Genomic DNA, 16,449 nt, shown 5'->3' with positions numbered 1-16,449 from the left:
GTGTAAGGAGCTTGGAGTCCAAACCTCACACTATCAATCACTTGTAAAAGCACAAGCTAAATGAATAAATACTTTGTCCCGAGGTCCATCCACACCCAGTTCCAGCTGGTTGCCAAACATCAATTCTGCACATCTGCAGACATGTATGTTGTAAACAACAAAGCACATGTGCAGCGAGCAAAGGACCACTTTTCGCAGTGGTTCTATCGACCAATCGGCCGGCAGCGTTCGGCAGATGGTCAACTTACAGGGGAGAACGTGTGCAAAATAAAATGAATATTTATGATTTCATTTATGGACTAGAAACACGGCTAATTAGTGGAACCACCAGCTGCCCTGCTATTATGTCGTCCCCATGTCATGTGATGAGTGCATTGTATTGACATATGTTGGACACGGATCATTATGGGACCTGTTGGAGTGAGTCAGATGTCATGAGGGTCACCACGGGTCACCAGACGTGGAGTCACAAGGCTTGGAGGGAGATTTGTTCATGTCTCCATGTGCATGCATGAGTGTGAGTGTGTGTTGGGGAGGGGAGATTTCCAGCCTGTCCAGTGGGACAGTCACATCAGGGGACGTCTGTCTCTTGTTCCAAGCAAAGAAATGAGAGAAGAGCAGATTGCCTTGTTAATTTGAGCCACCAACTATGATTATAATTTTACTGTGCTAAAAAAAAAAAAAGAGGGGATTCCAAATACCCAGAAGGTCTGACCATGTTCACTAAAGTTGTAACAAATTTAAAGTGGAAAATAAGGTAAACTGCACATTTCGAAAATTTCGCGAACATTTGTTTTTAGTCAGACTAAGCACTGGATGAGGTTTCCAGCATTTAAAAGGCCTTAATTTGAGAAAGAAAAAAATAAAATAAATTAATAAAAATACATTTTAAAAACACTTTGAAAATTCCCTCCCCCCCATCCTCCAGATGTCCTGGAGGAACACATTATTGTCTTTACATTTAGAAGTCAAGGTATCTATTCTTGCACTGCAGCGTCACAGCAATTTCTCAAGGAAACCCCTGGGACGGTGTGTCCGCAGCCACGAAACCGCGATTTAACTTCCTGCGCAGGACGGTCGGACTCATTTTATCCAGTAGGCCCCAAATAGCTTCACTGCTCCCTTTGTCTCCCGTTTTCTAGCGCCGCTGGGATCCGCTCTTTTCCACGTCCCGTCCCCAGCCGCTCGCTCACATGCGAACACACCCTGACGGCTGACTGATCCCGGTTCAGTTTTAATTTTTACCGCAATATGGAACTGATTTGGGATTTGGTCTGGGCTGACTAATCTGGGATCAGCCTTTAGGAGACCAGCCCCCCACTGGGCTGCTTCCAGGAAATCCGTACCCATGAGGCGGACGGAGGAAGCAACGCTCCGCGGGTGATTTAATACCAACAGGCACTGGGGTGGCATAGCTTTGCAGCTCCGTTTCCCATACCCACACACACACATATAGCTGGTTATGTGAGACCTTCCACTTTTTACGCTGGCATTATCTAACCATGCAACAGGATACAAAGCGGTTAAAGATCTGGGCTTAATTGCTGGTCCCTGGTGCTGAATCATGGAAGTAGTCATTCAGTTAAATACACAGCAGAGAGAAATGGCAAATTGAATTTGATTTCATTCTATTATTCTAGATATATAGGTTATAATAACAAACAGCATTAATACCTAAATCTGTAGCAATATCTAATGGGCAGCACAGCAAGTAGCGCTGCTGTCGCTCAGCACCTGGGTGGTGCCAGAGGACGTGGGTTCGATCCCCACTCGGTCTGTGGGGCGTTCGCATGTTCTCCACGTGTCTGGGTGGATTTCCTCCAGGTGCTCTGGTTTCCTCCCACACTCCAAAGACACCCTGTTCAGGTTCACCCATAGTGTGTGAGTGACAGAGAAAGTGTGTTCCACTGATGTATGGATGAGTGACCCAGTGTAAGTATCTAGTAGTGTAAGTCACCGCAGTGAATAAGGTGTGTGGGCTGATGATACTACACAGAGTTCATTGAAAGCCGCTTTGGAGAAAAGCATCTGCTAAATAAATAAATGTAAATAATGTAACACTTGCCAGTTATTTTCTAAAACTACTGAAGAAAGAAAAAAGGACAGGAATAAAAATATAAAGGCCGGCATAAATATGGGCTTTTCAGGACCTACATCTCCAGTGTTTATTACGGCCCTCATTTTATTATCCCGCGCAGCATAACACACACAACGGTCTGAAACCACTTGTTCCTTGGTGAACCGGAGCCTAACCTGGCAACACAGGGTGCAAGGCTGGAGGTCGAGGGGACACACCCAGAATGGGACGCCAGTCTGTCCCAAGGCACCCCAAGGGGTACTCGAACCCCAGACCCACCAGAGAGTAGGCTCCGGCCAAACCTGCTACGCCACCGTGTCCCCCCACAGCATCATAAAGTTAGAAAAAAAGTCACAATGGGTATAAACTATCTTTAAGCAGATCCCAGTCTGATCCATAACTTCCTAATTTAATATGACTTTACTGATGCGATAATCTACTGTCAGTCTGACATCGACACCGTATAGCATTACAGTAACCGACGTGCCTGTACTTTGTTCAGCAACTGCCTTTTCACAGCTGACTGAGGTTTCTGCTCGACAGATAAATACCAATATCTCATTTATTCATACACAGTGTAATAAGCCTCTATCTGCAGGCATTAAACTGCCCATCACAGTTAATTATGACCCCTGAAAGAGTTCAACATTCAAAACACGGAGTATTTATATGGCTATCACAACACTGGTTGCCAGGTAACCATTCCAGACGAGTAGCAACGATGGCACCACATCGCCGATAGCTAAGTGACACCAGACATCTCAGAGCCACTGGCTGAGCAGTAAACACAATAAAACTGCCCAGGTGAACACAGCATGAGTGTAAGCTGTACCGTGTTTACCGTACTATCACTATTGTAATTTAACACCCGTGTCAGTGCAAGGAGCTTGAGATGCATAGTGACCCCTCCCCCTCCCCCCACCACTCCCCATATTTAACATATGAGATGTTCTGTTCTAACAGTGAGCACCGCTTTAGCCCAAACTGAACTCCTCATTTGCAGAAGCCCACCAGCACGAGGTCAAAGGTCAGACGGTAGCCATCGGTCGGGTCAATGCCCCCTCATGCTGTTCTGCTGCTTATCGCTGAAAACATAAGCCGTTCAAACAGGTAGGGTTCGAGACATATCGTTCGGGACTCGAAACGGACAGAAATTTCGACATGGAGGAAGTTGGCTGAAATGGTCAGGTGCTGTGGAACTAGTTGATTATTTGAGAAACAGCTAAATGGGCAGAAATCCAATCACAACTGTGGACACAGATCTTTCTGTTAGCAAACAACAGGACAACACTATTATTATTATTACTACTACTACGAACTTTGATAAAGGTACAGCAGGAATGGGGATTCAAACCCGTGTCCTTTGACAGCAGGACGACAGCGCTACTACCCACTACACCACCTGCTGTAGCAGAGACCGTCACAGATATGAACACGCACTCCTTATCCCGAAACACACACACAAACACTAATCTCCACAAGGCCACATATGTACCACCGACTGTCACCATGGTAACGGATTCATTCCAAATTAGCATCCATTCACTCACTGGTTGGTAGCTGTTATTTCACACAATATGAGACGTTTTAGCGCAAACGGCACCCCTGCCAGCGGCACAGCTAAGGACACGTCCCCAGCAAGGGCCGGATCGTTGTTTCTACCTGATAGAAACTCGAACCTTTGGACCACCCACTGCAGTCACGTTTATCTGAGAGTTCAAACGGCGTTTCGTTTTTTTTTTTTTTTACACAACAGGTAGACAACCTGAATGCAGTACGTTGCGCGTGTGTGACGTGCGGGGTGTAAATTTACAGCTCAGGGCGAAACACACCCACCTACTGTTCAGAAAGTCCCAAGAAAAACATGTGGAAGAAAAAAAAAAAAAAAAAAAAACTCTAAATAAAAAACATGGCCTGTCAAATTCCTTGCAGACCAAATGTTTCAGAAGAAAGCAAACAGATACAAAGTGCAAATACACCATAAACAAAGAAAAACACATCCGAGCCCCCTGACACACCTGTGGATGGCTGTGTCTCACACACACACACACGACACTCTGCTAGCACAACATCACTTATCGCATTGAAATAAATATTACAGTATCTTTCACGAGACTCCAAAACACCCCACAAGCCACCAAAAAACAAACACCACATAGCGGCTTCCTTTCAGCATTTTCAGCTGCATGCACCTTGTTTACTTTATCGACTTCTGAGTTCATAGTCTGAGGGGGACTATGGCGGGGGGGACCCCTTCGTGGTCACCTTCTTAACTCCATAATTTAAACTCCAAGTGTCATATTTTCCACTAAAGTCCAAGTGAATTTAAAAGGAAACTAGAGGGGAAAGAAAGAAGGGGGGGGACCTCATTATTGGCATTATATGGTGTGGCTGTTGTGCACCAGTGGTCAGTGTCCTGTCCAACCCCCACCTGTCAACACTCAGAATTACGCAATTAAAGCAGATGGACTTCGTAGCTTTGTGCCACTTCAGAATATTTAAAAAAAAAAAAAAAAACATCACTGTTTAGTTGAACATAAAGTGGGCATTTTTGCCCAATGCCATCCTTGTGTGTGTGTGTGAGCCCTTTTGTTTACAGTGCGTCACTGCTATAGGTAGACACTGAGCGGAGACACCCCGAGCAGACCGGAGCACCGCTTTACCAGATCAGGCCCCCTCCCACCAGACCAGGCAGGCGCTGCGGTGCTCGACCCCCCGAGCAAGGCTTCCGATAAGATGATCGTTCACAGATATGAGGGTGCAGAGTGACCCCGCTGACCTCTGTATGTCAGTGCATAGATCAGCTTTCCCAGAGACAAGTTCCCCTTCCATCCATCAGCAAGGAGACCCTCCACTTATGAGGAGAAGCAGAAGAGGATCAGGACTGCAGAGAAAAACCATCTGATACATACTACCGGAAACTTTACCTGCCTTATCTGCGGTCAGATGTGACCCGTAGCACTCGGGACTGTGCCACTGTTTGGTCCGTAAAGCAGCTACAACACCCCAAAGCTCTCCCACCTGCTTTGGCCTGCAGGGCATCGTGGGAGTTTGCGAGTCAGCTAACCGTCAGTACGACATGCAAACCGAGGCCTGGCTCAAAAGTAAGGTAGAAAATAACATTGGAAAAGAGAAAAAAAAAAAAAATCCAAAAGGTTATGGGATGTTGCTGAGAACGGGTTTTCTGCTGTTGATTTACTCTGTTTCATTTGTGTTGTTAGATACTTGATATGTTTAAACTTATGTAATGATGGTTTCTTTTGGATGTGCATTTGGTGTTAATACCGATGACAGATTATTATGCTCGGTGTAAATTTTTAATGAGCGTATATTGCATTTTAACAAGAGTGAGTTGAAATTTGCATTAAAAGTTTGTTTTTTTTTTTTGAAGTGCATTGACTGGTTTTTTAAATAAAGTTTAATAATGTTTGGTGGGGGGAGTCTTATCACTCCTAAGCAATGGGGCAGATGGATTTTTAAACAATGCAAATTCAGAGTTTGACAGATTTTAAGATGTAGGACATTGGATGTTCCAATATACTATAATTATTGGACTAATATTTGTATGTCCTGTGGTGTTACATTCTGGCTGAAATGCTCCCCCCAACCCCCACCCCTAATGTTATTTTCCAGTATTTTTTAAGTGGTTTACTTCACATAATTTAATGCAGTTTCATTAGGTTTGGCTGATAATATGTAACAGATGTAACCATTTTCATTCAAGCATACTGTATTTGCGGTGTTTTAAACACTGTACTGGTTTTAATAAAGTTCAGGGGAGGAAAAAAAAAAAAAAAAAAAAATTCTCAGTCCAAATGTCTGTATGGTCACAAAAGTCGGCAGGGGTGCGTGGTGTGTCACCGCTTGGTTCCAGCAGCTGTCAAAGATGCCTGGTCCGTCCCATCATTTTGCAATGTTTAAATACGGCCCCCCATCGGGACGGACACCCTCATGAGGCTCGGTTTAGGACCACCTGAAGTGCTCTGCGGTCCACTTCAAAACCAAGAGAACAATGGAGGTTGGCTGGCAACGGTCACCAGCTGAAGTGGCAAAGCGAGACTACGGGTGTGTGTAGCGGGGGTCCCCATTACCTCATCTCCAACACATACAGGTGTAACCCGATCCTTGAAAACAATCGGCAACTCACACCCCTCCTTTGCAATGAGGGATCTGTCCGGCCATCTGCACCCGTAATGCGAAAATCGGACTCCGGCCGTCCCGTATCACAGCGGTAACCAATTTCTTCTCATTTCGAGACAAAGGTTTGCTGCTCTGGAAATCCCCTCATCATTACGCCTGGTTGCCATGGCCACCAGTGGGTGGGGGCGAGGTGCTGAGGGAGCACTTGATCTGGTCGGCCTTGGGACCGGCACCCGGGTGACATCAGCAGCGAGGACTACGGATGGTGCGCTGCTCAAGCCTGAGATCCCTCACAATAGCAGCAGCCTCTCACAATGGAGCAGATGTGGCCCCAGGGGTCAACGGGTGAGAGCTGAGAACAACGGTGACGCGATAGCGGTGCCCCCCGGTCCCTCAATGAGGGCCAGATCAAGGCCCACAAGTATATCTCCATATAGTCTCCGTAATGACTCCCTTTGTGGGCTCAGTCTGGAACATTCTGCATCAATCAACTCCTCTTAAGGCTGCTGCTGCGAGATCCAATGTGAGATATTGTGTCTCATTTACAGACGTGTCCAACATTCATACATTACAAAAGCAAACTTGTTCATTTTTTTTTTTTTTAACCCTATCACTACGCTTACTGTTATTCTGTATCTGCAGTTTTATGATCGCTTTACCAATTACGTATTTCTAGAAGTAAATGTAATATCAAACTATTTACCAGACTCCTTGCAGAAAGACAACTAACAATGTTTGTGCACCAAGTTACTTATTGTACAGTTATTTACTGGATTCAACATGAAAGAAAGAATCTCATATAGAGCTAAAGACATTGGCTATAACCTCTACTCTTTTTTGGATATGTGGACAATTAATAATTAATAATGATATTGTCGTCATTTATATGACTTTTTCCCCTAATAAACAATTATTTATTGATTTATAAAGCTATGAATTTCCTTACGAGACACTTATCCATAGTAAGCTGATACAGCTGAATTGTGCAAATTAAAAAAAAAAAAAAAAGGCTTTTCAGATCTGAACCTGTAAGATTTTTGTTTGACAGTTTCTATTTATTCATTACGCTACATGTGTGTATTTTTACAACTGGACTGTAATGACACGCAGCCCAAAACTGGCCCAGATGACCATAATCACGGAGAGCGCAGGCGTGTCCCTGTGAAATGCTACTTAGGGCCTATTTAGAGGAACGCTAAAGGTTGCAGCGGTAATGGCAAGCACACTGTGACCTGCCCTTGGGTGGATATCATCTAAAAACACACAGAAGAGTGCAGCTTCACTTTGTTTTCTTTACAGTAGGAGGCTGCTGGTCCATAAACAGGCATGTTGGCCGAGCCGTTTCATTTCCACCGAGTGTAGGGAGTACTGGTGTAAAGTACTACCTGGACAATATAAGCGGTGTCCCTCCAAAACAGCAGCCTCAATGAGGTTGCTGACAGACGAAGCACAACTGATGAGGTGCGGAGGCCATAATCAAGTCAAATTCCAAGCTCCTTCTGGAAAACGGAGTACCGGCTACCAACTCACAAACACAACTGGGGCTGCAAGTCTGTTCGGAACTCAGTTTGTTTGCAAATTCAAAGCCATTTTTACCACTAAGTCACAATCAATAAAAAGCTTAATAGAGGCATCACAATTTATTTAAAAACGAAAGGACTCTATATTTTACCAATTACAAGGTACACGACAGTGAAAGTGTAAATGAAAATAAAAATTCGTAGTCTCCACTAACTCCTATTCTATGCCAACTGTTGACAGAATAATCTCATGACCATATGCAGCGTTCCTCACACCGTAATTGATCACTGACACTCGGGAACAGCAGACACAAAACTATAAACAATGTGGAAGCGAGTTGAATTAAGGGCAACCTGACTCTTACTTTGATGTGTGCACGTAACCGACACAACCTACCTGCTGGGAAGGTAAACACACATCAGTTTCACTGCACAACAAGGAACCTTTCTGGAAAATCAAGTGAAAATACCATTGGGGGAGAGGAAAGAAAGACTTTTTTTTTTTTTTCCCCCCCTTTCTTTAAAAAGCTAAACTTATTCATAACATTGTCTATCACACCCAGAGACAAAGATATTTCAGTAACTCAATATGTCCTTTTTTCAGCCATAAAGCGGATTTTCTCCTCTGCATTGGCTATTTTCAAGGATGGACATCTGATATTTCGGCGATACCTTTTCATACGGTCTGCGCTGGGTGTGTTCACCTCTGTTCCTCCTTCATTGTATGCAGCTACAGACCTGTTTTTGGACGTAATAACACGCTGGCGTCTTCACCGCCCGTCTCCGCCCAAAAACATCACAAGTGCAGCACAAATACAGAATGAAGTGATAAAGATGTGCAGAAAAGACGCTCAGATCACAGTCCTCGAACCGTGCCAGTATTTCCATCCTGGGAGGTCGTCTGACTAGAACATTCCCTCAGAGATACATCAAGGAAAAAAAGGAGCGAGATGCCAGGAATGGCGTTTTCCCCACAATGCCGTGAGGCTGGAAAAAGGGCGCCAGCATGGTGGTACTTCCGAACTGGGATTGGGATCTCCAGCAAACTGGACCCTTACTGCAATCCGCCTCAACGACACTCAATGCCTAGAACAGTCAACGTTAGCAAAGGGCTCAACGTCGAGCCATATGAGGCTTAAAGGAGGACACTGCTGAGGGGCGGACAGAGCAAATCCCCCTCCTGAGCCTCTGTTATTGAGCCTAAACAGTTTTAACAAAAAGCAGCTTTTAATTTGGATATTACTCTTTTCCATACATCTTGTTGTAAGGCCCAAAAAACATCTGTCAAGGGACTTAAGACCTATTTACCCTGTAGGCTGTATAAGAAACGCAGTAGTGGCAATAAGGAACAGCAGCGGCATAATGAGGTTGTGTCCATAATTAATAATAATGAATAATAAGAAATCACGGAGGCAATGATGAGGCCATTATCTATAAAAACAAACAATGAAAGTGGAAAGAGTCAAGCACTTGTCAAACATGGCATTCCAGATTTTTTCCCCCCCTTTTAATCTTTGGCATAAGAATTTAAAAAGGATTACACAAAGTTCTCGCCACATTCGATTACCGATGGACGTTAAACAGAAGGAGCCCAACGCAAAACTCACACGCTTGGTCTTACCATTCTGTGGAAGACGTGCAAACAAAAACTCGCTCGACTTATCTTGAGCAGACATCCGATTTCAGAATGTGATCAGTTAACACGTTTTAAAGTACCTTCATTTCAACGACGTAAGGCGTCCCGAAAGCTGCTTGGCCAAAAGGGTTCCTTTTGAGGTGATATCCTACACACATTTCAAACCTGTGCTGTACAGAAATGGACAAAACAATTGCTAAAATAATAGAGAAAAATGGCCAACTAATAATATTTATCATCATCATCATCATTACATCCGACACTGTGCTCCAAAGCAACTTAGATTTGCATACTAACCGTTACTCACCTAATGATGAACCTTTTTTTTTTTTTTTTAAATTAATCAGCAGATTAATTTTTACTGTATCAGTTCAGGGTAAGTACCCTGATCAAACAACAGAGGAAGGCACCCTGAATGCAAGGCTACAGTTTTGCCATGATATACAACCCACTGCCCCGAATAAATGTGAAGAGGAAGTGTAAGGGTCAGAGAACCTATAAAACGCATGTTTACTGCGGTTTATAGAAGCAGAACAGCAACAGTCTGGGCCAGTTTCTTTTAATTTACATTTATTAATTTTGATGATGCTTTTCTCCAAAGCGACTTACAATGTTAAACTACTTACAATTTACTGATCACATTATTTATCCATTTATACTGCTGAATAATTTCACTGCAGCAATTTAGAGTGAGTACCTTGCTCAAGGGCACTACAGCTGCAGGTGGGATTCGAATCTGTGACCCGGGAGTCCACAGGCAACAGCTCTAACCACTAACGGTACCAGCCTCCCCACACAGTTCATAATCACGTATATGGGACGGTGCCTTTTATGGCACACGCATCACAATGTTGTTTAATGCTTGTTTGATGAGGGGGCAGCAAGCAGTGGTTAGAGGTGGCTGCACTTGAAGGACACACGTCTGAAACCCACCTCCTACAACAGCACGCTTGATCACGGTACTTACCCTGAATTAATATAATAAGTACCCAGCTGTTGGGTACATACATGGGTAAATCAGGGTAAGTAGATTAACACTAAGAGAACAGCGTCGGCTAAATGAACAGATGTAAACGTGAAACACTGATGAGTCTGGTTCTCTGACGCACTCGGAGACCACTTTCTGCTGGATGACCATAGAACAGCTTGTTAAAGTGCTCTGCAGTGGGACGGCCACTATTCACATCTCAAAGGTCCTGGGCTTACAGCCCGCCACCCCCTGGGCGGATTGGACCACTGAGGCCACGCCTACCCGCCATCCATCAAACGCAGCAGGACGTTATCTCCAGGCACTGAAGATGACACGAGCCAAAAGCAGCTGCAAAACTTTGTTTACTCCTACTAATCTACCACTAAATGACTTCAAAATCTACATTCTTGTTAACGTTCAAGCAACCGTAGAACTACTTCCCCTTTCCCTCGTTTTTTTGAGCACATGACTATTTATGTTTACTTGCAAAACAGGGCCAAACTCATTGAAAACACGGCAGCCTCTTTCAAAGAAAGAAAATATTCACAGAAGTATAACAAAAATGGATTTTTGAATCTTCAGAAACATTATGGTTGGTCTTCCTTGGAAATAACCACTGTATTTTTTACACTAAAACATGACACTTTTCAAAGCGCTTTTTAATAATACTACAGATTTTAACTTAATCAGCCAAAGTAATCAAATTCCTAAATTCTCTTTCATCCCATGTAACATGGAAAATGTAGTGAATCACAGTTACGAAGCCCAGTATGAATAACCAGCACCATATACACACATCTCTCCACTGCTTACTTTACACTTGAGCAAACTTCAGTCAACTTCACCGCCGATTCCAGAAAAAATTCCGACAGCCTAAGTGTCCTTCTAAATTTTGCTGACAAACGGCACATCGCCGCCAACTGACTCAGCCCTCGGCATCAGGACTGCCAGCTTGTATATCCCTGCATACTTTAAATGCAGCTGGACTCAAATTACCCACAATGCTGTGCAGGCCACTGCTGAAATGATGCATTTGGGTTGCATTATGGTGGGGGGGGAATCAAGGAAACAGAAAACTGGCACCACATGTACAGCAACTGCCTCCATGGCTCATTCACTTGCACTGTCAAACTGTCCAGAGGAGGAGGGGCTAATTAAGAGGGGCGTGGCAATGACAACATTCTTTAGGCCTGAATTTGCAAGCAGACTTCCTGAGGATAATAGACTCAAACACAGGTACAGACTGATGGCCATCACTGGTTCTAACCTTAAACACCGTGATGACGGTAAGACTGGAGTGATGATAGTCAGGTCCAGGAGTTCCAAATGGCACACCTGAACTGTACCATAACAACACAAAAGCTATGAAATCTCCACTGAACCTGGAGGACATGGGTGCCATGTGGAACTAGGAACCTCTGACCCGCTCCTCACTGTATTTTTACATGATACCACCACTATGGAAATACCCAGTTGTTATCTCTTGGAATAGCAGCTCCTGATCAGCTGTAAAAAGCTGCAGGTATGAATCCTGCTGAGTAATTTTTTTTTTTTTTTTTTTTAAAACCTTCAAACGTCCTTTTGTTTCACTGACAGGCCTTTGAAAGCACAGTGTCTTGTAATACAAATGACATCTGTTATACTTCCACAAACCACATTTGTTCAATGAGTACCTTTTTTTAGATCCTGTAATTCGCAGAAATGCCAGAAACTTTGGTTTGTTACGCAAGACAGAAACATGTTAAGTTACAGCTAATTATCTGAAAAGAAGAAACAAGCACCGAGGACACGAAGTGTGCACTGTACTTTAGACAAAACTAAGTTTACATTTAGCTGTATTCAGTTATTTTACACCATTGTCCAAGGCTTGTGTGTCAAGCTTTTCACAACTGTTTACCAACTAATACATCTGGGGACTTTTTGCTGTATCAGTTTGGGGTAAGTACCACGATCAAAGGTACTACAACAGGAGGTGAGATTCACACCTAGAGCCTTTAAGACTATTTTTTTTTTCTTTTTAAAGGACTGTAATAGACAGAAAACAAAAGGATATAAGTCACTGTGCAATTAAGTTGCCAAATTCCAAAATAAAACGTTAGTATTAACATTTAAGATATTATAAAATGCAAAATCACAAATTTTAAGATGCTCAACCTAGTAACGAATATGAAATTAATAAATGTAATGATTTTCTCTTCGGTGATGGAATAGATTTGCTCTCTGGAGAACAGCAGGAGGTGAGATAAACCAGAGCCCTCATATTGCAGGTGAAGGCACTAACTACCCTACCTGCTACCTGTAAATAATGACCCCCTCCCAAATTTTGTGCTAAGTGCAACAGCTCAATCTCTTCCGTTCTTTTCACCCACAGTGGCCCCAGTGACAGATATTACGCCTGGCCTGTCCACTATTGTTTTCAGGACTTCAGTTTGGAAGTCTATGGCAAAACGCAACTCCATCGTTCCCCAGTTGTGGGCTTCCCAACCCTCGCTTCCCTTAAAAACCAAGGTAAATCGGTTTAAATGCCTCAGTCAAATTTGTTGGCCGACCGCTAATTAACAGCTATAGCCGCCTGGGGGGAAGAGTGGTCTTTAAATGGAGGCAGTTGTAGATCGCCCACATCCGACTGTAAATTGCACAAAGCGCTAAAACAGTGCGCAAGAATCTGCCTGGAAATATATGGTGTAAACATGGGATGCCTTGCAGCTTTACTTGTGCATGAGAGCGAGCTGAACATAGTAAACGCACCATTTAAAACACTGTAAACGTGACTGCTTTCACCAGGGTGTGCTGCGGTTTGGCAATAGGGGAGCCCAGTACTTCTTGGTTGATTCTGAGAGCACATCTTTGACAGCTTCCACCATCACAAGGCCTTTCCAAATGTAACCTGACATGAGCACTGTACAGTATTGATTTCAAATGTTGTACCACTTTGATGAAGTTCTGTACGCTAATCAGCATCCACGACGCCCAGTTCCTTGTGTGTGCAAACGTACTTGGTCAGAAAAGTCTTATTTTATGGGTCAAAAGAGCATCTAATGACACAACGTGACGTCTGTGAGACAATGTGAGGAGAGAGCAACTAATCTGAGGTATGGACAAATATTGTACTTACAGTGCTTAATACTGTCTAGATGAACATACCTACCAAGTGCTTTCATCCAATGGAAATGCTCATCTCTACAGGCAAACCCATTAGGCCACTCCCACTGAATTTGTGAAGCCTCTTCAGGCTACAGCCTGCACTGACTTACCTGAAAATCATCCCAAATAAAGGCCAATCACAGGAGTCAAAGTCGCTCACTAAATGACTTAATCACACAGTAATTTGTTTATTCAGAAGACACCTTTCTCCAAAGTGAGATACAATGACACCTTGCAATTTTGCCCAAAGCAACTTATCCGCCTGGTTCTGCATATTGAAGCGAATGCGTCAAGTGCAGGAGCTCTTAAGCATTGGGCTCCACAAATCAAGACCTTTAACATTTTCAGTGTCTCTCTTTGGATCTTAGAGCATCCACTGAGGAGAGAAGATCAAATTTCCACCCTCCAGAACTGACGTGGTTGAGAACAAAGAACACGTGTAGGGTTACAGTGACACAACATGCTTGAATTCCCAACACGATAAATCAAAACTCAGAGGAAGTCCTCTGTGAATGGGTTCCAGAACAGGTGGTTCCTGAGAACAGAGCTTTACTGCAGCTTCTGAAAGCTGTGCTTATTTCCGGTGTGCAGTGCTCTACATGGCGGTGGAGAAGACAATGTCTTCTACAGGCCACATGTTACACAGCTAAATTGTTTCAGGATGCTGGAACGTGCCAATCCCCCCAATCCCCATTGGCCTGCAAGGCCCATTAATCAAGTCAACCGCCTGCAGGTTCTTCCCAGCCCAGACACCTACCCTCCTGGACACAATGGCAGAAACAGCTGTCGGGTTGCTCGGGGTCACAGAGGTGTAAGCGGGTGGGAGTTTGAGACGTAGCAGCATAGCAGACAGGCTTTAGTATCATTCCACGGGGGTAATGGGTTAGACCCTGCTCATGCTAATGGTACGGACCAGGTTGGTCAGGAAGTGGTTTTGACTTGACAACAGTCTGGGGCGATGTCCAAGGGCAGAATGGGGTGACTGAAGGAGAGCAAACAAGCTTTTACTACGAGATCTAGGAGTACAGCAGCTGTGCACATCTGTCGAACAGAGCTCTTGACAGTATTCCTGCTCAGAAGTTTGGATGAGGGAAAATGACTCAGGGAAGGCAAACTGGAGATGGACATCCAATGCAGGGTCTCTCTTTAGTCTTTAAAGATGCATTAGGGATCTACCTCGTGCTGGCTTGTTGCGAGGAAGGTGAGCAAATCATAGACCTTTGACTCTGGCAGCACTGACGGGTTCCTGGCATAGCTCCTGAGAGACAGATTGCTGTGGTTTACGGGGGGCAGGATGAGCATGGTATGCCGACAAGCCCTGGCCCCAGGCACCCAGCCTATAAAAGAGTTGAAGAGCTTTCGCACCTCACCTTCTCCTCTTATTGTTCCCATCGCCCCTGCATGCCTTATAGAGAGCCCCTCGACTTGTGTCAGGAAATTTTACATTTTTTTTGACAAGTCCACAGAAAACACTCGCAGTAGATGCTCTTTTAAGCCTTTCAAATGCAGTACCACTCAACCAGACCGGAGTTGGGCTCATTCATTGCTGCCATGTCCAACAAAGTGTCACGAATCAAGCTGGCAGCAGCTTTTAGCCATTCTGTTTTATTCTCAAGGGATTAGCTGGGACTGGACTTTTTTTTTTTTTTTTTAGTAAAATTATATTTAATATGTATTTTGTGCAACAGCACAACTTTCGATTAAAACCAGCTTCTTTCCGAGGTTGGTACTGTATCCAAGAAAATGTTTGCAGCAAAAAAAAAAGGCCATATTACTGCCAGCTTATTGTATAACGCAAGCTTTGTACAGTTCCAGCGCTACTTTTAAGTGCCGTTTCTGTTCCGAACTGATGAACAAAGCAGTTCACATCGCATCTGACATTTTGTTTTACAGCTCAACATCAGCACTTTCAAACAGGAGCCCTTTGTCGCTGGTGTGCCAGTAGCCTACACAGCGAGATCTCACAAAGAGAGCGGCCGGAGCGCGACTGCGACTCACATGTGTGGGCTCAGCTCGTAGAAGTTCCTGTTGCGGTATTCCTCCACCTTGTCTGCTGTGTAGATGGGCAGGGGCCTGTAGGGGTTCAAGGAGATGACTACACTGCCAATGTAGGTCTGCAGAGAAAGGAAGAAAGTGAAGATTTAACATTTCAGAAAGTCCAGGGGTGTGTTTGAAAGGCACAACTGCAAAGGAAGCACTAGGTCAGGCTGTCGAACCAACCATGTTCAGTAGATCCTGCTGCGTTGGGTACGCTACCAAAACTGCAGAAGGTACAATGTCCCATGGAGGGGCGACTAGACCTGGTAATGGAGTGGAGAGCGATGTTGATCAACCAAAGAGCCATATTAATACCAATTTAAATGGGGGCAGCAGGTGACCTAGGAGTTAGAGAAGCCACCTGACAACCGAAAGACCCGAGTTTGAATACCTGCTCACGTACCCCTCTTCAAGGTACTAACTCTGAATTGATACAATAATTATCATCAAGTTGTATAAATGGATAAATCAGCATAAGTACCTTAGTGTGTAAAACCAGCACTGGAGAAAGGAGTAAGATAATCGGAATAAATAATTTTTTCCTACATTTACAAAATGCTGCATTGAGACTTAATATTCTCAACATACAAGTTATTCTTATATAGCACTCTATCTTCAAGACAGCCTCATAGTGGGTGTAACAGGGTCACAAAAATGTAAACGTGATACAACACTCCAATAAAGACAAAGCACCATTAACTATGTACCTTATAAAGGTATATAAAATAGTATATTGGATGGAATATACATGCTTATACACATATCTTCAGATACTCTCCCCAGTATTCCAGTCTACGTGTGTGCAACCTGTGCCACGGCCATTGAGTTCAGAGCTCCTTATGTAACAAGCCAAGCGTTCAATAAGCACTGAATGCATTTGCTCCTTGGAAAGAGTCCATTTCACCTGCAGTGCCCCAGGCACGCG

General features: G+C 44.0%; 1 protein-coding gene across 7 annotated transcripts in view; it reads right to left on the bottom strand.

The window, feature by feature from the left end:
• myo1b (myosin IB) overlaps nucleotides 1-16,449 on the bottom strand; it is a 67,488-nt gene that overhangs the window by 36,106 nt on the left and 14,933 nt on the right. For all 7 annotated transcript variants that reach the window (XM_029257962.1, XM_029257965.1, XM_029257964.1 and 4 more), the window contains exon 3: nucleotides 15,486-15,601. In XM_029257962.1, the coding sequence (XP_029113795.1) occupies nucleotides 15,486-15,601 (116 nt within the window). The remainder of the gene's footprint in view (nucleotides 1-15,485; nucleotides 15,602-16,449) is intronic.

Source organism: Scleropages formosus, chromosome 14, assembly GCF_900964775.1.
Source record: "Scleropages formosus chromosome 14, fSclFor1.1, whole genome shotgun sequence".
In the NCBI taxonomy this organism is placed as follows: domain Eukaryota; kingdom Metazoa; phylum Chordata; class Actinopteri; order Osteoglossiformes; family Osteoglossidae; genus Scleropages; species Scleropages formosus.
Note: the sequence above shows the minus strand (reverse complement) of the source record. Positions and strands in the feature narration are given on the sequence as shown.